The 26,084-nt window shown below is 41.9% G+C and overlaps 1 protein-coding gene and 1 pseudogene across 1 annotated transcript in view; one reads left to right on the top strand and one right to left on the bottom strand.

Annotated features, from left to right (window-relative positions):
* Positions 1-26,084, bottom strand: part of PGM5 (phosphoglucomutase 5) — a 196,815-nt gene that overhangs the window by 81,903 nt on the left and 88,828 nt on the right. The window contains exon 7 of the mRNA XM_072838929.1: positions 1,344-1,459. Within this exon, the coding sequence (XP_072695030.1) occupies positions 1,344-1,459 (116 nt within the window). The remainder of the gene's footprint in view (positions 1-1,343; positions 1,460-26,084) is intronic.
* On the top strand, positions 23,936-24,014 carry LOC140609081 (U4 spliceosomal RNA; annotated as a pseudogene).

The following is a 26,084-nucleotide window of genomic DNA, read 5'->3' on the forward strand; positions in this document are numbered from 1 at the left end:
TGGGAAGAGGGAGAGTTTGACTTCTTCTTCGCCAGTTTGAATGCCTTTTATTTCTTTTTGTTGCCTGATTGCTAAGGCTAGGACTCTAAGGACCTCTAGTACTATGTTGAATAGCAGTGTATACCACATTTTCTTTATCCATTCATCTATGGATAGATGTTTGGGTGATTTTGCTTTTTGTCTATTCATTTGTTTTTTATATTCTACATATGAATTAAATCATATTTATTTATGTTTCTCAGTCTGACATTTCACTTAGCATAATGCTCTTTAATTCTGTCCATGTTGTTGCACATAGAATAATTTCATCCTTTTTATGGCTGTGTAATATTCCAACACACACACACACACACACACACACACACACACACACACACCTGATATCTTCCTTATCCATTCATCTGTCAATGGTCACTTAGTTGCTTCCATATCTTAGCTATTGTAAATAATGCTGCAATGAACATAGAGGTGCATATATCTTTTCAAATTAGCATTTTCATCTTCTTAGGGTAAATACCCACCATGGACAAAAATAAACTTCAAATGGATTAAAGAACTGAAACCATAAAAATGTGACATTGGCTACAGCAACATTTTTCTAGATATGTCTCCTAATGCAAGGGAAACAAACACAAAAATAAGCTATTGAGGCTACATAAAAATAAAAAGTGTTTGCACAGGAAAGGAAACCATGAACAAAATGAAAAAGGCAACCTACTGAATGGGAGAAGATATTTGCAAATAATATGTCTAATAAGGGGTTAATATCCAAAATATATAAAGAACTTACGCAACTCAACACCAAAAAACCCCCAAACAATCTGATTTTAAAATGGGCAGAGGACCTAAATAGACATTTTCCAAAGAAGTACAGATGGCCAACAGACACATGAAAGAATACTCAACATCACCAATCATCAGGGAAATGCAAATCAAAACCACAATGAGATACCACCTCACACCAGTCAGAATGACTAAAATCAACAACATTCAAAAAAACAGGTGTTGGTGAAGATGTGGAGAAAGGGGAACCCTTGTGCAATGTTGGTAGAAATGTAAACTGGTAGAGTCATTATGGAAAATAGTGTAGAGGTTCAACAAAAAATTCAAAACAGAATTACCATATGATCCAAAACTGGAATTTTTTTTAAAAAAAGAAAAAAATGGACATAAGAGATAAATGTATGATAGCACATATCCCACCAGGTTTCTCTGATTTTTCCTCTAATTATCTCTTCCTGTAGCCTTTGATTCACGGTGGGGTCATAGGCCTCCAAACTGGGGCCACTCAGTGCTGCAGCCACAGCCACCCTCTCCAGTGACATCACCCCAGCAAAACCTACCAGTGCCAAAACTCTCTTCTCCACACAGAGAGCATCGTCCCGAGTCCATCAGATTTGAGAAAAATCTCCATCCCGCTGGGGTCTCATATACAGGGACCTTCATTGATTTGGCCACTCTGAAAAATTAAATTCAAAGCAACAGTCAACTCATGTATCTCTTTTCCTTTCTTTTATCAGCACAGAAGGAAATCTTTAGAACTTAATAACTCCATAACTAGATTTCAGAACATTCTGGACAGTGTTGACATTTTTCAGGATGTTAAGCCATAGGCAGAAAATGGTATATAGTCTATTCCAGTGGTTCTTAATTTTGCTCTCCCCATAATATAGAAAATATTAAGTTAATATATAGGATATTCTCACATATCTGTTTCCCTTCTATTAATGTTCCTTTATCTTCATGGTAAGATCCTACTTGGGGATCTCAGAATCTTTTTTTTTTTAAGATTTTATTTATTTATTCATGAGAGACACACAGAGAGTGAGAGAGAGAGAGAGAGAGAGAGAGAGAGAGGCAGAGACACAGGCAGAGGGAGAAGCAGGCCCCATGCAGGGAGCCTGACGCAGGACTTGATCCTGGGACTCCAGGATCACTCCCTGGGCCGAGAGCAGGTGCTAAACCACTGAGCCACCCAGAGATCCCCTCTCAGAATCTAAATTAAGAGGGAGTTTGGGTACAAACGCTTTGGAATATTGTTTGACAATATCTATTAAAGATGAATATGCACATATCTCATGAATCAGCAATTCACCTCCTAGAAATTACTATTAACATGTAGTAGACACTGAGGTGCACATCTCTGCTTCACTGTCAACACGCACACACACAGTAGGACTTTTAGGATTGGAATACTCATTCTACCAGTTCCTAGAAATGTTGATGGCTAACAGTTCACAGATGTGGCCTGCACTCTCTGCCAAAGAGAGATGTCATACTCAAAATCATGCTTTCTTTCCTGGGTCAATCCACATCCAATGACTGGTAAATGAAGGGTGTATAAAGGTCTAGCTTCCTTGCCCCTATTTGGCACAACTCTGTGGGACCATTTCAGCTCTAAAGCTCCCTACAGGTTGGCTGAGTCCTTTGCTGTGACTGGACTGCAGTTCAATTTCTCTCTGTGTGTCCAATTCCTCCTTTGCGTCCATATAGGTGCTGCTCTTGAGGACAACTTCGGCCTTGATGGCAAAAAAGGAACAAATTTCTTGCAAACAAAATCTCTCTGACGGCTGATACCTGGGAACCCAGTGTGTGACATTACTCAACAGAGAATGTACACAAGATTTTACAAAAATGATCATAGCATCACAATTCATAAGAACTGAACAAAGCAAACATCCACTGAGTAGAAAAGACAGATGATTTGTGACATACAATGCACTCTCATAAATTTTATTGAACAAACTATTGCTACATGCAACAACTTGGATGAATCTCACAAACATTATAGCAAGTAAAAGAAAGTGGGAACAAGAAAATATACACTGTAGGGGCACCTGGATGGTTCAGCTGGTTAAACATCTGCCTTTGGCAGGTCATGATCCCAGAGTCCTGGGACAGAGCCCCACATCAGGCTCCCTGCTCAGTGGGGAGTCTGCTTCTCCCTCTCCATCTGCCTCTTCCCCACTCATGCTTTCTCTTTCTCTCTCTCTGTCTCTCTCAAATAAATAAATAAATAAAATCTTAAAGAAAATAAATACTGCATTGTGCCACTGAGATAAACTTCAGGAACAGCTAAAACTAATCAGTGCTGTCTCCTTTCAGGCTCAGAGGATCAGAGAGGTCAAGTGTTCCGTTTACGGTTTCACAGAGGTAAGAGGCAAAGCTAGAATTTGGACACAAATCTGCTTAATTGCTGCTCATGTTCCACTCCACTATACCATGTTGTCTCCCCAAACGTTGTAAGAGGTATGTAGATCTCAGGGAGTATGTTGGGGAACAATCTAGTACTGTACCATTGACCTAAAGAGCTTCCTCTTCTCCACATGCAAGCAGCCAAAACGCAAAACACCAAATGCCTGCCACCAGCAAAATTTAGTTTTTCCAAGGCTGTAAGTGCAGCTGATGGCCAGGGAGAGGAACCAATGAGGGTATCTTGGTGAAGAAGAGGAAAAAAAGTATACAGAGGACAAAGGACACAATGAAATAATGATTTCTTTAGGTTTGCTTTGTGGCCAGCTAGAGAAAAAAAAAATACCAAGAAACTCTTGCCACAGGAAAGCGAACACCTTCCTTTCCATAATATCCAAATATAGCCAATGTGTTCAGGACTTTGAAAAATTATATACTAAATCTCTTTCAAGTTTGCTTTGAAAAGAAGCACTTTTTAGATATTCGGATATTATATCAAAGGCTTTGTTGTTGTTGTTGTTTAATGGTCTAAGAAATATATGCAATCATACTTATATCCTGGTAGGAACAATGAAAGAAATCCTTCCCAAATTTTAGATCAAAGGTGCATTTTCATAGCCATCAATTTCATAGTCAGAAGCTGAGGGAAAGAGGATTAATTCACACAGAAACTTCCAGAGTCAGCAGATAGTGAAGCCTAGGTCAAAACTAATTTAGCAAATATGAATGCATATTATTAGAATGTGCAACATGGAGCAGATGTAAGGGTAAGAAAAAGGGTAGAGAGTGTGGGGACACATATTTTCTGGCTAAAACATTCTTGTAGGTTCAAAGCCAAGTTGGCAGATCTGAAGGGAGGGGAAAGGATTTCCCTCGCTCCCACCCTTCTCCATTAATCACTGTCAGGAGGTCACTGGGCTGAGGGTTGAGGCTGGATTTTAAAGGACCGGATACTTCTATAACTATAAGCCACAGTTGCAGCTATGCAAGCTAAGAAAACAATGTGGGTAATTAAGTTCAGGGATCCTGAGCATGAGTCGATTGTGCCCTAGAGTCAGAAAGGAATTCCCCTCCCTCCTCCCTCTACTGAACTTGGGATCCATCCCAAACACAGCACTCAGCAGATACCATGCTCTAGACTGGTTTTTGGCAGGAGATCCCCTGGAGAGTTTCTGAAAGCTTAAAATGAAGCTGCTCATGCTGAGGGTCTTCACCTCTCTTAACCACTGCCACCATGTGCTGGAGACAAACAGAAACTCACTTTCTAGGGAAGACTAGAGTATAAAGAAAAAGAAAGAAAACAAGTCTCAACAACCATTTTCCAGCAAGTGGGGGGTTGAGATCTGGAGTTAAAAAAAGAAAAAAGAACAGGGATGCCTGGACAGTACCCTCATTAAGTCTCCAAATTTTGGTTTCAGCTTAGGTGTCAGGGTCTGCACACAGCATGGAGTCTGCTTAAGACTCTCCCTTGGCAGGATCCCTGGGTGGTGCAGCGGTGTGGCGCCTGCCTTTGGCCCAGGGTGCGATCCTGGAGACCCGGGATCGAATCCCACATCGGGCTCCCGGTGCATGGAGCCTGCTTCTCCCTCTGCCTATGTCTCTGCCTCTCTCTCTCTGTGACTATCATAAATAAATAAAAATTTGAAAAAAAAAAAAAAGACTCTCCCTTGGCCCCTCTCCTTATGTGCACATGCACATGCACACTCTCTCTCACACATAAACAAATCTTTAAAAAAGAAACAAAAAAACCCCATAGTGGATGTAAGCTTCTCAGTTTGATTTTTAAAACCTCTAAAAATGTGCTTCAGGTTGGAAACAGCCTCAACCTATCTTTCCAACAATTTCTCTCATGAAAGTCACTATAAGTTCCTAATATCTGGACCATCTCTTATTTTCCAAATTTGCTCTTTCATTTTTGCTGTTGTTGACTGCTCCTGAGTCCTTCTTCATGCTTTTCATTTTACCTGGATTAATCCTTTCCAATCTCTGTCAAAATACTTCATGTTGTTTCAAGACCTTTCTTTCTTTCTTCTTTCTTTCTTTCTTTTTTCTTTTGTTTTCTTTTGTTTTCTTTTCTTTCCTTCCTTCCTTCCTTCCTTCCTTCCTTTCTTTCTTTTAGATTTTATTTATTTATTTGAGAGAGAGAGACTGTGTGTGTGTGTGTGTGTGTATGTGTGTGTGTGTGTATGAGAGAGAGAGAGAGAAAGAGAGCACAAGCACGGGGAGGGGCAGAGGAAGAGGGAGAAGCAGGCTCCCTGGGGAGCATGGAGCCTGACATGGGGCTCAATCCCAGGACCCTGGGATCATGACCTGAGCCAAAGACAGATGCTTAACTGACTGAGCTGCCCAGGAGCCCTGTTTAGACCTATCTCAAATGCCCTGCCACCATGAAGCCTGTGGCAAAGGCTGCTAGGTGACCAACAAATCCATCTCTTCTCCTGGACACACGGTGGACTACACTTCCCACCCTCCCTCCCAGTCAGCTATGGCCACATGGTGGAGTTCCAGCCAGTGGAACTTGAGTGGAAATGACATATACCCTTTTTAGATCTGGCTATGAAAACTTCCCATCCCCCATGTTCTTTCTTCTTCTGCCAGCTTCAAGTGGACAAGCCCAGCAAACCTGGAAGCTATACACTGAAGACAGCAGACTCACAATGTGGAAGAATCTAGGTCTCTAAATTGCCAGTTGGAGCAGAATCAACCATCAATCAGGAACACCTATTTTTAACTTTTGATGACTGAGAATATTGTATTGTAGTAGCAGCTCTATTTTCTTAATCAATATGACCCTTCCTCATTATTACAATCAAACCAAAGTAACCCTTCCTGCTATTATGTTTCCTTTCACTTAGCATAGGTCTTTATGTTCATGTTGTCATTGATGTTGTCACATCCTTAACACTTTTCTTCTACACACAGATGCACACTACCATCACTACCAATGTATTAGACGTTCTTTGATGCAGAAACTAAATCTTACATACTTTTATAGCTCTTCAGTGTTTAAAATAATATAACAGCTTATCAGATCTGCCCTTAATAAATTCTGTATGATTTCAGTTGACTAATTCCTATTATTTAATGGCTGTTATTGGATAGCAGGGAATAAAGTATCTCTATTTTATGGTCTTTTTATCTTGTAGTTTCCTAAAAATAAAAATATAAAAAAATGTCATTTCTGCATGTTTCATTTATTTTAAAAGATTATTTATTTATTTATTTATTTATTTATTTATTTATTTATTTTTCAGAGAGAGTGTGAGAAGGGGAAGGGGCAGAGAGAGAGGGAGAGAGAATTCCAAGCAGACTCTGTGCTGAGTGCAGAGCCCCACGTGAGGCTCAATCTCATAACCCTGAGATCATGACCTGAACCAAAATCAAGAGTCAGAGACTCACCAACTGAGCCACTCTAGGTGCCCCATTGCATGTTTTATTTAAAGTAATCATTTTAAGAAAGAGAATTTCACAAGATATTAATTAGTAGGGTTATCAAGATGAGACAAAGGCATTTCTTAGAAATAAAGATCTCATATAATTAAGGCAGTGACTGACTGAAAACCAAAGGTTTGAGGATCAGGAGAATATCTTTTTCTATTTCATCTGGTCATCACCCTACCCACATATGATCAAACAAGATAACAGATACAAAAGCATCCTAACAGTGCCCTACAAGCTCACCAAATTAAGTGGTGCTGACATATCCATCTTTGTGTCTCCAACACAGTGCATGGCCAGAGTAGTTATTCAAATATCTATTAACTCAATTATACAGTATTACATCATTATGTGTGATATACTCTACTGGAATATCAATGATTAATGACTCCCTTTTAGCACGTGAGAGAACAGCCAAATAAACAATGATTGATTATATCAAGCATATGAAGCATATTCAGCTGCTCTTAGAATTCTACTTCAAGAAAGCTACAGTAGACTTAAAGAGAACAAGATCCAGATTCCTCTTCCTTCGATTTCCCTTCAAATGTTCACTTTCTTGAGAGCCTAGTAGGGCTCATGATCCTATTTTCTACACTCTGAATTCTCAGCTCCCTTTTTAAAAGCCCCCAACAGCATGGAGTAGAAGATATTTGCCTTCCATATATCCAACAAAAGGCTTACATGCAGTTTACATTTTATTTTATTATTTTTATTTTTTAAATATTTTATTTATTTATCCACAAGAGACACAGAGAGAGGCAGAGACATAGACAGAGGGAGGAGAAGCAGGCTTCATGCAGGGAGCCCAATGTGGGACTTGATCCCTTGACTCCAGGATCAGGCGATGTTCAGTCACTCTGCCACCTAGGCATCCCTGCAGTTTACATTTTAAAACTCTAAACCAAAATGAGATACCACCTCACACCAGTGAGAATGGGGGAAAATTAACAAGGCAGGAAACCACAATTGTTGGAGAGGATGCGGAGAAAAGGGAACCCTCTTACACTGTTGGTGGGAATGTGAACTGGTGCAGCCACTCTGGAAAACTGTGTGGAGGTTCCTCAAAGAGTTAAAAATAGAACTGCCTTACAACCCAGCAGTTGCACTGCTGGGGATTTACCCCAAAGATACAGATGCAATGAAACGCCGGGACACCTGCACCCCAATGTTTCTAGCAGCAATGTCCACAATAGCCAAACTGTGGAAGGAGCCTCGGTGTCCATCGAAAGATGAATGGATAAAGAAGCTGTGGTCTATGTATACAATGGAATATTACTCAGCCATTAGAAACGACAAATACCCACCATTTGCTTCAACATGGATGGAACTGGAGGGTATTATGCTGAGTGAAATAAGTCAATCGGAGAAGGACAAACATTATATGGTCTCATTCATTTAGGGAATATAAAAATTAGTGAAAGGGAATAAAGGGGAAAGGAGAAAAAAATAAGTGGGAAATATCAGAAAGGGAGACAGAACATGAAAGACTCCTAACTCTGGGAAACGAACTAGGGGTGGTGGAAGGGGAGGTGGGCAGGGGTGGGGGGGTGACTGGGTGGCGGGCACTGAGGTGGGCACTTGATGGGATGAGCACTGGGTGTTATTCTACATGTTGACAAATTGAACACCAATAAAAAATAAATTTATTTAAAAAAAACTCATACAAAAAAAAAAACTCATACATCAGTTAAAAAGGCAGATAACCTTTTTAAAAGTCTTGAGCAAAAATTTTGAACAAGCACTTTATAAAAAAGGATATCCAATTGACCAATTAGCATATGAAAGGATGTTCAGGATCAGTAGAGATGTTTAACTGCAAATTAAAAACACAATGAGATAATACTACACACCCATAAGATTAGCTGAAAAGAGTGGTATTGCCAAGTGCTGGTGAAGATAGGGAATTCATGTATTGCTAAAGGAATGCAAATCAGTACTGACAATGGTATATTTATTTATGTGACATATTTCCACAAAACAGAAGCATAGAAAAGAGAAAATGAACAAACTATCACTACACAGAAAAATATGAATGCATCACATAAATATAACATTGAGTTAAAAAAGTCAGCATAGATGAATATATACTGTATGATTCAATTTTACATGTAGTTCAAAATAGACAAAACTAACCATTGATATTGGTCTAGGCAATTTTTTTAATATAACACTAAAAGTACAGGCAACAAAACCCAAAATAAACAAGTGGGACTACATAAACCAAAGAGTTACTGCACAGCAAAGGAAACTACCAACAAAATGAAAAGACAACCTCAGAACAGGAGAAAATATTCACACACCCTATATCCAATGAAGGATTAATATTCAAAATACATAAGGAACTCTTACAACTCAACAACTAGAAAACAAACAATCCAATAAAAAAAAATATGTGAAGGATCTAAATAGACATTTTTCTGAAGAACACATACAAATGGCCAACAGATATACTGAAAGATACTCAATATTACTAATTATCTGGGAAATGCAAATGAAAACCACAATGAGATATCACCTCACATCTGTTAGAATGGCTATTATTAAAAAAGACAATAGACACTGGGGGTTATTCTGTATGTTAGTAAATTGAACACCAATAAAAAATAAATTAAAAAAAAAAAGACAATAGATAAGAGCTGGCAAGGAGGTAGAGAGAAGGGAATCCTTGTGCACTGTTGATGGGAATGTAAATTGGTACAGCCCCCATGGAAAATAGTATGAAAGTTCCTCAAAAAATTAAAAAATAGTTAACTACCATATGATCTATCAATCTGACTTCTGGGTATATACCCAAAAGCAATGAAAATAGGATCTCAAAAAGATATCTGCATGTCCATGTTCATTACACGATTGTTTACAACAGTCAAAATATGGAAACAACCTACATGTCTGTCAATGGATAAACGGATAAAGAAGATGCAGTATATATGAATATGTATATATACAATGAATATTATTCGGCCACAAATAAAAGGAAATCCTGCCATTTGTGACAACATACATGAACCTAGAGGGCATTCTGCTAAGTGAAATAAGCCAGGCAGAAAACAAAAACTCCCTTATACATGGAGTCTAAAAAAAAAGCAGACTGATAGAGAATAGATTAGTGGTTGCCAGGGCCTAGGGGATGGGGATAATGGGAAGACATTGGCCAAAGGGCACAAATTTTCAGTCAAGATGAGTAAGTTCTGAGGATCTAAGGTACAGCACGGTGATTATAGTTAGGAATACATACGGTATACTGGAAATCTGCTGACAGTAGCATTCTCATAAAAATAAAAAGCAATTATGTGCTGTGGTGAATGAGTTAATTAACTATGGTAATGTTTGTGATCATCATGGGTGACAGAAGTCAGGATAGCAGTTGTCTCTGGGGAGGGAGGGAGGAAGTAGTACTTGACACAGAAAACAGGCTTCAGGAGGGCTGCTCGGCTACTTGATCTAGATATGAGTTACGTGGGAATGTTCCCTTTGTGAAAAGTCCTTGGGTGACTTAAAAGCTGTCCTTTTCTTTATATACATTTATACTTCAACAAACATTTATTTAAAAGAAAAAGCCCGCTGTAGTAGTTATGACTAAATACATGTTTGAGTCAGCCATGTTTACACAATCCCAAGAAATAAACTACTGAAGATGGAGTTTAATAGCATTCTGGATACCTTGGGTAACGTCTAGCAGACATTTAACAAAACTGCCCTAGAATTAGCCCTTTAGTATTTTCACATCGATGAGTTCACTCCCAGATCCCTTCTTTGATGTCTGGCACTGCTGGCTGGAGCTGCTCTGAGGTAAAAAGCTTATGTGAATTTGCATTTTAAAAGCATTTCTATTTCATGATTGGACAAACAATCCAATCATGAAATGGGCAAAAGACATGAACAGAAATCTCACAGAGAAAGACATAGACATGGCCAACATGCACATGAGAAAATGCTCCACATCATTTGCCTTCAGGGAAATACACATCAAAACCACAATGAGATATCACCTCACACCAGTGAGAATGGGGAAAATTAACAAGGCAGGAAACAACAAATGCTGGAGAGGATGTGGAGAAAGGGGAACCCTCTTGCACTGTTGGTGGGAATGTGAACTGGTGCAGCCACTCTGGAAAACTGTGTGGAGGTTCCTCAAAGAGTTAAAAATAGATCTGCCCTATGACCCAGCAATTGCACTGCTGAGGATTTACCCCAAAGATACAGATGCAATGAAATGCCGAGACACCTGCACCCCAATGTTTCTAGCAGCAATGTCCACAATAGCCAAACTGTGGAAGGAGCCTCGGTGTCCATCGAAAGATGAATGGATAAAGAAGATGTGGTTTATGTATACGATGGAATATTACTCAGCCATTAGAAACGACAAATACCCACCATTTGCTTCAACATGGATGGAACTGGAGGGTATTATGCTGAGTGAAATAAGTCAATCGGAGAAGGACAAACATTATATGGTCTCATTCATTTAGGGAATATAAAAATTAGTGAAAGGGAATAAAGGGGAGAGGAGGAAAAAAATGAGTGGGAAATATCAGAAAGGGAGACAGAACATGAAAGACTCCTAACTCTGGGAAACGAACAAGAGGTGGTGGAAAGGGAGGTGGGCGGGGGGTGGGGGTGACTGGGTGATGGGCACTGAGGGGGGCACTTGATGGGATGAGCAATGGGTGTTATGCTATATGTTGGCAAATTGAACTCCAATTAAAAAAATATGTTTAAAAAAAAGGCATTTCTAAGGCAGCCTACTCAACTCACAAATACGAATTAGTCAGAATTCAGCTAGGCCTGGTTTTCTAATAACCATCTTAAAGTCTACACTTTTTTTTTGTTGTCTGTTTAGTAAATCTTGATTGATTGTTCTTAAGCTACTATGCCAAGCCCTAGGGACAGAGTGATAAGTCAAACACGCGTGGCCCCTGCCTTATGTGGCTTATGGTCAAAGACTAACCAATGTATATAAAGTTGTTATTGGAATGTTCTATGAAGGAAAGGCTCTCACCAAGTGAAATGGAAGGAGAACTTTCCATAGTTAGGAATTCCTAAGAAGTGACATTTGACCTGAGATCTAGAGAATGAGGACTAGCAGTCTAGGTGTCTTAGATGGGAATTCCTTAGAGGCGGCTCTGAGACACAGATTCCTCTACTAGAGATTTAACAAGGAGAGATGGGTAAGGGCTAGGAGGGTAGCATGGAGAAGGGGAGGAAGCCAAGCCATGGTGTGATCTCAGGCTCCACTGTGCAGACAGTAGTTGCAGCCAGACCCTTCCCTGGGACTTTGGATTATAATCCTTGCCTCAGAGTTGTCCTGATCTATGACAAGTTTGCTGGTCTTTCAAATTCTCACTTAGAGCTATTGGTTAAAAGCCCCTGTGGGAGAAGAGCTGAAACTCATGGGCATTAAAGTCTACTCTTAAACTCATCTTTTGGATGGAGCAACTCACACTTTCAGGTAAAATAAATATTAAGTGGGAGGCTGTCATAGTAAGAGGACCATAAAAAGGTTTCCGACTATATATAAACTTGAGCAAAATGCTGCTTGTCCCTGAGCCCTGCAATTTCTCAGCCTGGTCTAAACCCCAAAACTCACTTATTAAATAACACCTTTCTTGCTTATCCTATGAGGGAGGTTGTAAAGATCAAATAAGATGGTCAATGATGAAAAGAAGGGGCTCTAACAACCAAAAAATGCCCTACAGAGCTACCACATGATCACTGTTCTTCATATGGGATCTTTCATTTAATTCAAAGGGAAATGGACGTTTCATTTAAAGAATATTTATAGGGAAAAAAACCCAAAAGATATCTACATGTCTCATGTTCCCTTTAAACTTCTAGATTTTGGCCAACTATAAAACAAACAAAGGTGGAACCCAAACCCAAGGGCCTTTGCTGCTTTATCTAGAAGCTTCTGCACTTTGATTTTAGGTTAAATGTTACAGTGGAAGAATAGACTCTTAATTAGATTTTAAATTTTGTTAAGAAACATAAGGCAGGCATATTTCTGAGGATCTTGACATCGTTTAAAAGAAAAAATTTTGGCTTTGAGAAATTGACCAAAGATCCAAGAGAAAAATATGTAAAACTGAAAAAATCATAGGTTCACTCTCCTAAGCTAGGAAATTATCTGGAACCCTATGTCTGGGAATTAACAAGTGTCTGTTTACAATCTTGATGCTTGAGCACTTTGATGTAAACTGCTTCTGGTTCTAATTATTTTCAAAGAAGAAAAATTGTTGAAAGGCAAGGGCTGGTGAATTTTAAGCCCCAAGAGTTCCAGCTAAGCTGAGGGATAAAGAGACAATTGTCAGCAGTCCTTCAGATTCCCATGAGATTGTTCCCCGAACACCAAAAAGTGAATTATCTCGTCTTTTTGTTTTGCTTTGAATTTTTGGTTATGTAGACACCTTCCTGAAGCGTTTTAAAATGTCTATATAATACACTTGGAAGATTTAGAATCAATCCACTCACTCCTATAGATAAACAGTAATAAGAAATGATGTGACAGCTCAAACGCAGGAGATAACATATCTCAGTAAACAAAACTTGTTCTCTTTCTCAAAGCCTTTTCTTTCTTTTCTCTTCTGGATTCAACTAGTATCTTTTCCTGGAGGATATTATACAAATCTTATCGATCCCATGTCATAAAACAGGAGAGAAGAGATATCTGGATTTTGGACATTAAATAAATACACAGTGACTGTAAATGGATAGTCATTCCAATGGGAGACCAAAACCTAGAGTAAACTAGTATTTGTACAATGCTGCATCACCATTCTGTGGATAATGCCATGAGCACAGGTAAACACTGAAATAGGAAGGCATTATCAGTTTTCTCAAAGCAAACAACCTATTCCTTGCTCTGGTATTTCATGCTGGATTCACTTTCAGCAACACCACTGGGACCTCAGTGCTTGTCCCCAGTGTCCTATGAGCCTATTTTGACCCTAAGATGGTTAATTTAAACCTTTTCAGTCTAACTTTGACAGAAGAGTTTTGGCAATCTATCCCCATAGGTAATATCCCCATTCTTCATAAGAATGAGCAGAATATTCCATGTGTTGGGGCTAAATACAAGGAAAAGATTAATAAACTTAATTGCATTAAAATCCATAAAAATTTCTATTAGTCAAGGACACCAAAAAAAGGAGGCAAGCCTTAGACTGAGATAAGATATTCGCAATACATAACACTGAAAGATCAGTAGCCAACCTAAATAAAGAAGTCGTGTAAACCAATATGAAAAACTCAACTGACCTAAGCCATTCACAGAAAAGGAAGATTAATTGGCCAGTATGAAAATATACAGTAGGTACGCCTGGGTGGCTCCACGGTTGAGCATCTGCCTTTGGCTTAGGGTGTGATCCCGGGGTCCTAAGATCGAGTCTCGCATCAGGTTCCCTGCAGAGGATCCTGCTTCTCCCTCTGCCTATGTCTCTGCCTCTCTCTTTCTGTGTTTCTAACGAATGAATAAATAAAACCTTTTAAAAGAAAGAAAATACACAGCAGGGAAATGAAAATTTTAAAACAGCCAGACATAAAATCAAGCTCATTGTGTAAAAAAAGAAAAAGATCTTATAATACCAAGTGTTGGTGGGAATGTTACAGGAAAATGGAAACCTACACATTGATGGCAGAATTATAAATTAGTACACTCACTTTATAGGGGAATTGAGATATCCTAGTGGGAGTTAATCATACTCCAAGACCCAGCAAGCCCATCTCTTGGTATCTATTTTAGAGAAACTGGTATAAGTACGCACAAGGAGACATGGTTCAAGGATGTCTATCACAGCACTGTTGGTGAGAGAGAAAAAGAGCAAAACCGGAAGCTACTCAGTGGTCCATCAGTAGGGGACTTGACAAGCTGTGGCTTGTTTATACAGCAGCAAATAAACAGCTGTGATTCAAGGGTCCCAATGCATAGGTTGCAAAAACATCACAAAGTAGGAATTAAATGTGTATTTCTGCCTTGCAATATTATCTTGGATCCCTAGTATTCCAATTACTATTTCTCCCTCACTAGTTCTAATTGAAAACCTAATGGGATAGCATTCCTACTTCTAATAATAGGTTTCAGATATTTGTAACCAGGAAGAATGAATGGAACTGAATTACTAAATGAAGAGCCCCTACATCATCGGGTTCAGAGAATCATCCAGAACCTGCCAATGCTACCAGAGCACGGCATAACTAGGAAGATCTTCCTTGACCCATAACTATGCCTCTGAAGGCAGAGAGCAAGTCCACATACACCAGCAGCAGCCTGCCATAATTAAGTGGCTTGCACATTTCCCAAGATTCTTATTCAGAGCTTTCCACTTGCGTGGATAGAACACAGAACCAAGCCAACTTCCTTTCTCCCTCCTTTTTTTTCTTCCTTTTTAATTAAGAGATGGGGCTTATATTCTGTGTAGTATAAGCATTTCCCCCTCCCTTTTCGCTTGCTAACCCATCCATCAACATCACAGAGAAGATTCTACTGGTTCTGCATGTGTTTCTTAATAGAGATTGCCATTTTCAGCTCCCTGTAGGGACTTAGTTCTTGGTTCTTTGACAGAAGGAAGACAAAGAACCTTCTGGACCACAGCACTCAAAGTTCCAAGAGGCAATGCCTGCTCTGAAACACAAAGACCTTTAGATTTGGTGGGTTTCCCTTTGGGAATGTGAGCTGCAGCTGCCCATGCTGGTTTTAAAATATAATAGACCACACAAGACATTCCTCTGGTGTGTTAGCCCATGGGGAACTCTGACCTGTGGATAATGGATGACCCAGGTTGAAGTTTCCTGGGAAGCCAGAACAAGTCATGGGACAGCCCTCTCTAAATGGGCTCTGAGAAAATAAGCACTCATCAAAGGACACATAGGCAGCCACCCACCTAACGAGTACCCCGTATTGGAGACTGTGCTTATCCTTCCAGCATTTCCATCCTTTCCTCAGGACTGAGTTTAATTTTGCCAATAAGTATAAGGCAAGTCCATGCCATGTTCATTCTGCTCTAACACTAATTTGTCCTTAAAAATGTTTTTGGCTTAATGAGAAATGGTCATGAGGAAAGAAATGACTGAAAAAGTTCCTTTTGTGGGAAATAAGTTTCATGGCATGGGGTAAAACTGAGTAGACATGAAAGGTAGGCAAACACGTGCTGCCTATGTGATCAAGTCCAAACACCTTCCCAGGGATGAGAGGTGGGCTCTGAGTTGTGACTGCCTGGGTCCCCACCCAGCTCCATCCTTCTTGGCCCTGTGACCATGGCCAACTTACCATAATTCCACAAGCCCAGCTCTTTCACCTATGAAATGGAGTAACAGTAAAACTCCTTACTTAGAGAGGCCTGAATGGGGTGATGTTTGGGAAGCCCCAAACATCCAAAGGAGTGCATGGACATCAGCAACAGCTTCTAGCCTTGTAAGCTCTACAGCTGCTGCTTCTCCCTCCCCCCTCATCTTCCTGCCATACCAAACTAGTATTCTGCTAGTGCCTCCCAAAAATACCTTGCAGCTTTGGATCCTTGCATACATCCCTCACTTGGGTGCAGATACTCTTTGTATCAGTCAGAGTCCCAACAGGAACAGATGACCCACTCACGTGGCATACAGGAACTATTTACACAGGTGTGGGAAGTGGAGAGGGGGAACATAATGAACAGTACAGCACCCCCAGGGCAAGTAACACAGCATTGCCCCACCCTCAGATCCATTCCTGGAATCCAGACCCAGAGACAGAGCTGGATGGACAGGACTGCTTGACAGGAGCCATGACCTTCAGAAGAGGCACGTTGCCAGCACACAGACTCCTTGTGCACTCTCTTACTCTCTCTCTCTCTCTCTCTCTGTCAAACAAATAATAAATTTTTAAGAAGGTTCGGGATAAGATTAAGTCATAGTGGATGAATTTCCAAAGGGAATTGCATATGGAGGGTTGGCTGAAAAGACTGATTATCTTACTTCTAATCAAATGTCTGTTAGTTTAGCAAGTCCAAAGCTTTAAGTGTACTGTGAACAGGTAGGAGATTATAGTAAAAGTGGCCAGTCTTTCCTTTTGTGGGATTTCTCAGAACTAAAGCCTTATTTTACTGTGACACTTCAAAGAGGGAGTAGGATACCCATTTCTCATGTTTACAAGGAGCACCTCATGGGGCTGATGTCTCATTTAGCATCTGTTGGAAAACACTAGTTGAGATGAACCAAGAAATATATTCCTTACATGACGGTCACAGGGCTGTCTTTCAAAAGCATATACTCCCACTGAACACTTTTGAAGAGCAAAGGAGAAGGAACATGTCAAACGGCCTTGAGTCATGTCAAGGATCCGCAGCAAGATGCCTTTCCCAAAGAAGCCTGAGAGATGAGAAGTTGGAGAGGCATCCAGGGAAGCAGAGACACTGGTTCTCTAGGTCTTGGATTACAAAAAGCTTGGAGCTGGGCAGAGAGAGGTAGCCCAGGGGCATGGCTAGTGCATGTGGTTGACAGCAGGGATCATGGGGATCTCAGGGAGTCCTGGGCTCATCCCCTGAGCAGTCAGTCCCAGGGAGCCAGTGGGGGAAGAGGAAGGAGGAAGGAAAAGCAGCTGTTAGCATTCAGGGTGTCCCATGCAGTGCCGGCTGTAGCTGAGATGAACTCTCCCCTCAGAGAGTTGTCTCTAGGGGGCAGAGACCAAAATAGGTTGGCGAGAACACACAGTTCCTGAAATTAATTGGAAAAGCAGAGACTACCCCAGGGAAACAAGGAGGCCACTCAACTTCTCCCGAAGGGGGGCCTTGTCCCCGCCACTTCTCTGAGTTCAAGTCGCGGGCATATTTACTGTTTATGTGTGTGGATCCGTTCTGTATGAAGGCCCCTGCTGGGCCTACCTGGGGGCTTCGAAACTTCATCACAGAGGAAGGGCAGGGTCAAGAGAAGACAGGATGGCTTCTGGGCACTGAAACCACTGCAGGGGCACAATCTTGTGGGAGAGGAACAGTTCTCTTCGGGTCAAGATCCCACAACCTACGGCAAAGGGATGACAAAGATGAATGGAGCAGTAGGAGCACCACTCTCTGTGTCAGCCCAGAGCCATAGCCCAAGAAGTGCCCTTGTGCTAAAAACACACCCCCTTAAAAATACAATCATTTCCAGCTGTCAAAAGTGTTGTAGTACACTGCTTTTCTTAGAAAAGAGCACTTTAGGGATCCCTGGGTGGCGCAGCGGTTTGGCGCCTGCCTTTGGCCCAGGGCGTGATCCTGGAGACCCGGGATCGAATCCCACGTCGGGCTCCCGGTGCGTGGAGCCTGCTTCTCCCTCTGCCTGTGTCTCTGCCTCTCTCTCTCTCTCTCTCTCTGTGCAAATATCATAAATAAAAATTAAAAAAAAAGAGCACTTTAATGCCATCTGCTGAAACACTGTCATAACATATATTCAAAAGGAGGTATCCTCAATATGAACACTGCTGCCTCGGACTGTGGAGTCCTTACACAGTGCACATCTTGTGCAACTGTATGCAGCAGCTGTCCATCAACCTCACCTGAATTTAGGCAGAGTAGAAGCAACTGTTATTAAGTCCCTTAAACCACGTTCCTGGTGTAGCAGGAGGGCGAGGAGTACATCATACCCTGATCAATGGTCATATGACTGGGAGTAGACCTAAAAGCCTTTCACAGTCTTGGCATAGTTGAAGACACAGCTTTGAATGGCACATTTTATTTGTCTCCAACCATATGGCCTGCCCAATAGCATTTGATGTGAGGAACTCTGGGAATGTATATGTGTGTATGAGGCCTCACTCCATATAATACCAAACATATTAACATACACCCACATCTCATATAAAAATCTTTTTGCTCCGAAAGAATCTTGAAAGGATTTTTCTAATTCTGTTTTTGAAATGATGAGGCAACAAGTCACTCATTTAATTAGCTATTGACAATCCTTTCTCATTGATCATGCACATTCAGGAATCCTTTCAAAAGGAGAAGATACACTCTACAAATGATTCTTCAAGCATTAGGATGATTTCTTGGATACTGAGTTTGATGACAAAGTGACAATATGTCGCATTTTCTACACGTTACACTAGGCAGTTAATCATGTTGATGCAGCAGTTTTCTTGATTTTGGAGCTAATAATTGCTTTCAGGTCTGTAACTTTAGGCTCACAAAGGCTGAAGGCCTGAGGACTGGGACTGGGACTGAGAATGCTGGGACTGAGAATGCTGAAGAGGGATGACATGACCCTGGGGTACGTGGGCATGTGTGTGTATGTGAGCGTGTATAGGCATGTATACTGTGTGTATGTGTGCAAGTGTGTATGAGTGTGTGTATGCATACATGTGCGTATGTGTGTATGCATGTGTGTGTGTGTGTATGTGTGTGTGTTAGGAGTAAGGGATCTGGAAAACTGTGTGGAGGTTCCTCAAAGAGTTAAAAATAGATCTGCCCTATGACCCAGCAGTTGCACTGCTGGGGATTTACCCCAAAGATACAGATGCAGTGAAACACCGGGACACCTGCACCCCGATGTTTCTAGCAGCAATGTCCACAATAGCCAAACTGTGGAAGGAGCCTCGGTGTCCATCAAAAGATGAATGGATAAAGAAGATGTGGTTTATGTATACAATGGAATATTACTCAGCCATTAGAAACGACAAATACCCACCATCTGCTTTGACGTGGATGGAACTGGAGGGTATTATGCTGAGTGAAATAAGTCAATCAGACTTATTACAATTATATGGTCTCATTCATTTGGGGAATATAAAAAGTAGTGAAAGGGAATAAAGGGGAAAAGATAAAAAATGAGTGGGAAATATCAGAGAGGGAGACAGAACATGAGAGACTTCTAACTCTGGGAAATGAACTAGGGGTGGTGGAAGGGGAGGTGGGTGGGGGGTTGGGTGACTGGGTGATGGGCACTGAGGGGGGCACTTGATGAGATGAGCACTGGGTGTTATTCTATATGTTGGAAAATTGAACACCAATAAAAAATAAATGTATAAAAAAAAGAATAAAAAAATAGGAGTAAGGGAGGGCACTGTAACTTATCAGAACCATAGGTAGTTTCCTGCATAATAAGGTTTCAAGAACAATCCTTCATCTTGTCTTCCACTCAACCCCTACAACAGTCTGTAACCCCAAGGGTCCCAGCCAGTTGCCTCCTAATTGTCCTTCAAGTCTCAGCTCCTGGGAAACACCTGCATGGCCCCTGGAGGAGGAAAGTCCCCTCCTGAGGCTCCTTAAGGGCAGCATGAGCACCCACCATGGAAGTCCTCTTGTGCTCTCCCATCCTGCCAGGTAACCCCTCCCTCACAGCCCTCTCCACAAAGTGGTCTGTGTCTGTTTCCTCCATGGACAAGGGCTGTGTCTTTCTCTGAATTTCGACTCCTAGCATAAGACCACATATGATTATCAGAAACTCAGGGGAACCTGGGTGGCTCAGTGGTTGAGTATCTGCCTTTGCCTCAGGTCGTGATCCTGGGGTCCTGGGATGGAGTTCCACATCAGACTCCCCAGAGGAAACCTGCTTCTCCCTCTGCCTATGACTCTGCCTCTCTCTCTCTGTGTCTCTCATGAATAAATAAATAAAATCTTTTTTTAAAAAAGGAAACTCCGAAGTGGGGAGATTCTAATATGCAGACCCCCACCTGCTTTGAGAATCCCTGCAGGTAGCAGCAGATGTTCCTCATGGAGAGGGCTATGCCTATGAACAGGAAAACACTTTGAGAACCCATGACCTTACCAAGACAAAGAGGGAAGTCCCAACCGACACAGGTGTCTTAATGAAATCACTGGGAGGCTCCTGGGTGCCAGGTGGAAACCGTGAGTGAGACCAGGGCTCTACCTGAAGGTGTGGGGACCTGGAGGAAGGTCACATACAAACTTCCCTAAGGGTCTCCCCCAAGTCTTCTTGGCCTAGAGGATTCAGCAGCACGGCTGCTGCTGGACCTGCCAGAACAGAAGGACAGGACTCATTCTGACCTGTCGTGCAGGACTTTTGTCTTGTTCACTGGGAAATAAAGCTCAAGAAGGTGGAATTCAAAGAAGGGAGTGAGTATAGGATAAGAAGTCACTAGAGGAGACAACCTCCGTACCTATAGGGAGAAGCCCCTTCACCCTTCGAAGCCTTTCCTTTTCCCTCTTCCCCAGCTCAGCTGTCCCTCTCCCTTTGGATTTTAACCCAGAATTGACAACAATGCTCTCTTTCTGCTCCCCCTTTCTGGTGCTATAGCTCTAGGAGGGGATATTCACTCTCAAGGAAGGGAGAAGAGAAGGAACATGACTCAGGTTTGGTGAGCATCTACCTAGTGCCAGGCACGGGCTGGGTGTGTTCCCACATTGATGCATGCATGGACACGTCCCGGCCAGGCCCCCAGGTCAGCTTTACTATAATCCTCCTGGGGCTCTATTCCTGTTGCCCAGCCCAGGGAAGTACCCCTGCCCAGAGGCCCCACGACAGGGAAGGATCTGAAGGCTAGATGGGGGTGTCCTCCAGGGAAACTGAGCCATACCAGACCTGAGAGAGCACAAGGGCTGCTATGTCACTCATGGATGGCACTGAGCAGCCTTAGAACCACAGGTCATGTCCATGGACCCTCTACAGGTTTGCAATAAACCCTTTGTTTGCCTTTGCTCTAACGTGATTCATTTCCACCCCTGGCAACCAAAATGCCTGGTTTTACTTTATTTTGTTAATATTTAATTTATTTGAGAGAGAGAGAGAGCACAAGTAGGCAGAATGGCAGACAGAGGAAGAGGGAGAAGCAGACTCCCCACTGAGCAGGGAGCCTGACATAGGGCTCGATTCCAGGATCCTGAGATCATGACCTAAGCCGAAGGCAGACGCTGAACGAACTGAGCCACCCAAAATGCCTGGTTTTAAACAGCCATTATCACCAGACTACAGACTACAAAACTGAGGTACCAACAGATTAAGCAGTTCATCCAAAATGCCGTAAACTGATAAATGGCCAGTCAGGGATTCAGGCCCCGACTTGCCTGATTCCAGAACCCATTCTCTATACAATGAATTGTGCCAAGACATTCTTCGGGGCCTTCTGGATGTGTTTTGCCTATTGAAGAAAATCTGTTCATAAAGCCTACTGGATTCAGAGCAGCGGGAATCATTGAAATGCCGCAAAGAGCAAAAGTATAGCGCTCTTCTGACAGTAACAGTAATGATCGCAACAGCTAACATTTAGTAAGTGTTTACTATGTGCCAAGTACTGTGCTAAACACTTTAAGGTGGATTTGATCCCACTGATGTTGCCTGTTTTTGGATGAAGACATTGGGGCTCTGAGAGGCTATGTCACTTGTCCAAGATCTCAAAGCTAGGAAGAGAAAGCCCTGTGGTTCCAAGCCAGCTCTCTCCAGACTCGAGACCTCCCACAGTACCAAGCCAAATGCTACAGCCAGACAAGACTCATCTGAAAACTTCAGGAGGCCGTGGTCACCTCGCTGCAGCCATCGTAAGTATTTATAACCAGGAGGGGGGCTAGGCAGGTGAACACCAAGGTGCTTTAGTGGTGAAGTTCTCATTATAAGTCTGCAGGCCAAGCTGTGAGATGGGCTTTTAGGGAAAACAAAGATGCCAACAGCTCTAGGCAGCAAGCATGGTCGTCTGAGGCTTCCTCCCTCAAGCTCGGTGCCAGCAACCCCCTGTGATTTATGCTTCCCAGTGACACGCAGCTTGCAGGCACCGAGTCTGCAGTAGCAGAGAAAATGGATGGGCTGCCTGGGGATGTTTTCACTGCACGCACCATGTTCCCTTAAAAGGCCTGGAGTGTATATACAGTTCTGATATGCGGGCAAAACCACATAACGGCGGGGCCTCTCTTCCCCTTATATGGTCAAGTATTACAATGGCACCCTCCCTGCTAATTTATGAAGCACAAGAGTGGAGGAATGTCGATCAGGAGATGTGGGGATGTTTCAGCAGGGAGTAAAATCTAAAGCTCATCTCACTGGCAAAAGACTTACAAGAGCAAGTGGAATAGAATGCATACTTGCTGAGGGTTTTTTGTTTTTTGTTTTTTAACTCTGAAGAATAAACATTTTTGTTCCTCTCTCAAATATCAACACGTTTTGAAGCCAAGAGTATGCAGAGCCCTACCGCCCCCCCTCCAAGTATTGGAGAAAGAGAAAAAGAAAGCAAGAATAAAAACATGTAGAATTTATCCTTCATACATTTGCCCTCTCTCCTGGCCTAGGCTTTGTTTCCCCAGTACACACACACACACACACACACATACACCCATACTGCATATACACAACCAGTTGAGCATCTGAGAAGAAAGGACAATTTCGTTTGAAATATAATGTAGAAATAGGACAGAGGACCAGTCAGCTATGATGAGTTCCTATCTCCTATCTATAAAAGGACTTAGCCATGTTGTTAGAAGCCACAGATCAGTTTTTCCCATCAGGCCTCTGTCCTGAGCCTGGAACCAGCAAGGACAAGAGGGTGTATCAGATTAGAATGTACAGGAAAATGCTTTGTACATTATAAATCATACGTTTACAGTTAAACACTATGGTAATGTCCTCTTAGACTGGTTGTTTTTAAGTTACATTTTTTAATTTATTTATTACACGGGTAAGTTTCTTGGATATATCCAAGTATAAGTTATATCACTACTTAAACTATGTTCACCCTTGCTATAATTCACTTCATTGGGTCAGGACTGTGAATTTATCCAAAGTGCATGCTGGTCCAAATGACCGAATTCCTCTATCCAGCCTCAGAATGCCAAGGAATGCTTGAGTGGCCACTATGGTTTTTATTTTTTTTTTATTTTTAAAGATTTATTTATTTATGATAGACAGAGAGAGAGAGAGAAGCAGAGACACAGGAGGAGGGAGAAGCAGGCTCCATGTCGGGAGCCTGACGTGGGACTCGATCCCGGGACTCCAGGATCACGCCCTGGGCCAAAGGCAGGCGCCAAACCGCCAAGCCACCCAGAGATCCCCACCACTATGGTTTTTAATGGCACATTATACAAGCTAGTAGAGAAAGATTCAGGCTCATCATGCAAGCACGTAGACCTTCACGATTTACAAAATGCACATGTGCATGGAGATCCCTGAGTGAAACGAAATACTTTAAAAAAGCAGTAAGATGAATCAGGAAGGGAAACAAACCATAGGAGACTCTTAACTCCAGAAAACACTGAGGGTTGCTAGAGGGGACAGGGGTGGGGAAATGGGGTAACTGAGTGATGGGCATTAAGGAGGGACATGATGTGATGAGCACTGGGTGTTGTATGCAACTGATGAATCACTGAACTCTACTTCTGAAACTAATAATACACTGTATGTTAATAAATTGAATTTAAGCTTTGCGCAGTGGCAGTATCGTAGCCAATGAGGTTTATCCGAGGCACGATTATTGCTAATAAATTCAATTTAAATTAAAAAAAGAAAAACACTTGGAGATCCCAGACAGAAAGTGCAGTACAAATAACACTCCAGAAAACAGTGGACCACACTTCCTTCAACATAACTCCCCAGATGAGATGTATTTAATGTGAAAGTGTAGCCCAGAGGTTCAACTTCTTGAAACCAGAAATTTAGAAACCACACCCTACTGATACCAAGTATGTGTACTCACCTGAAAAGGTTCTATTTAAGATCCTCATGTAGCTCACATAATAAAGGAAAGCTGTCAAGGTACACATGGCAGTCTCTCTACCCCACAGCTTTGTCACATGGCCACATTTGAGGCAGAAAGAGTAAGCAGAGATGAGGAGAAAATGCAAGAGTCCTGGGGTGTTGTGTCTTTGTGTGTGTGTGTGTGTGTGTCTTAATACATGGGCAAACAAGCACCTGGCTACCATAGCGTCCAGTGTCTCCCTAGCATCTCCACATTGCCTATGGGGCTGAAGCGGGAGCTTTTAGAAGCATGCGGATTACCCAACTTTACACATTTCTAAGTACCTGTGGCTTCCACTGAAGAAGTTCCCTTCAGAGATTGAGAACCAAACAGGTAAGCAAGTCTGTAGGCTTGACCACCTGCAGCAGAATTACCTGGCCATTTTGTTTGAAATGCAGATTCTTGGGCTCCCTTTAGCCTAACTAAATCCAAATCTGGGGATGATGCCATGGAATCTGCATTTTAACAAGGACCTCTCTACCCACCCAACCCCCATAAGATTCCTATGCACATTTGAGAACCAATGCTATAAAAACTCAAAAAATAAAATAAAATAAAATCCTGATGTCCTGAACACTACCTTATACCCAAGTAAAAAATATAATCCCAAAGTATACTTCTCCTAACGTTTGTAACAAAAGGGGATCTTAGGCAACAGTTAGTACAACTTCATTCTTTAAAAAAAGCAAGCAGAGCTCCTGGAAGAGTAACTGACTTGCCCTGGGGTCTCAATACCAGCTGATGGCAGGGCCCTCAGGGACCTCCTGTCCAGGCTCTGCCGTCACACCCAACATCTTTCTCCACCTCTCCCTGCATCACACCCATACCCACCCACACATTCTCCAGGGGTGATCTGGAAACTGCTGTTTCTACCCGTCCAATATCCAGCCCCTTTTCAAGGAAACAGAACTTTGCTTTTGCAGAACCACCCCCTTCTCCACTGCATGGTCACTCAAGGTGATAGATCCCCACTTCCCTGGCCAAAGAGCAAGCATGTGACTGAACAAAGAATGAGCACAGGCTGAATCTTACTAATGTGAAAATGGGGACAATGGATTGAGTTTCTTCCTTAATCCAGAGAGAAATTCTCTGAAAGAGATTGCCCATACATAATTCCCACCACCCAGGTTCCTATTATTTTTAAGACTAGTTCTTCCTCGGATTCTGATAATTACCCCTTATCCTTCCAGGGCATTCTTTTTCAGTAACCTAAAATTGGTTTTTTTACTTATATGCCAAGAACCCTTCTTGACCTCTGCTTCCTTAACCCCAAACCTTGCATGTGTAAGCATTTGATTCAATTTGATAGAAAGGGAAGCTGGGGTTAAGTATCTCCTTTTCGGGAGCAGAGAATTTGTTTGACTTTGCAGTTGGATGCGTGGGGATACGTTTCCAAAAACCCGGTCTCCATCAATACCCACCACTCTACTCGTTCCAAAAAGCCAAGTATTTTGCTTTTGATCCCCAAACACCTCATCCCCAAACTAAAAGGCTTAAGATACTATCTGTGCAGCTGAAAACAGAAATAGTCATGAACCCACAACAGCAAAGTAATCCAAACGACGCTTCTAAGTAGTGTACGCAATCTCAAGATCCAGTGCCAAGAAGTTATTGGGCTCACCCCCTCTGCACAAGTAGACAGATTCGCCTCCTTGTCAGTCTGGGTTTTATCTTTAATGTCCTCTCCCCTAGGCAGCACTGTGGTCCCTGACATGCAGTACATCTGTGTGCAATTTCCACATAATAGAAGCAAGGCTCAGTTATTTTAAAGCCACAAGTGCCATTAAGAGGTCTTTCTGCCAAAACACATATGGCTCTTTTGTTACAAAGC

The sequence above is a fragment of the Canis lupus genome, chromosome 1, assembly GCF_048164855.1.
Source record: "Canis lupus baileyi chromosome 1, mCanLup2.hap1, whole genome shotgun sequence".
In the NCBI taxonomy this organism is placed as follows: domain Eukaryota; kingdom Metazoa; phylum Chordata; class Mammalia; order Carnivora; family Canidae; genus Canis; species Canis lupus.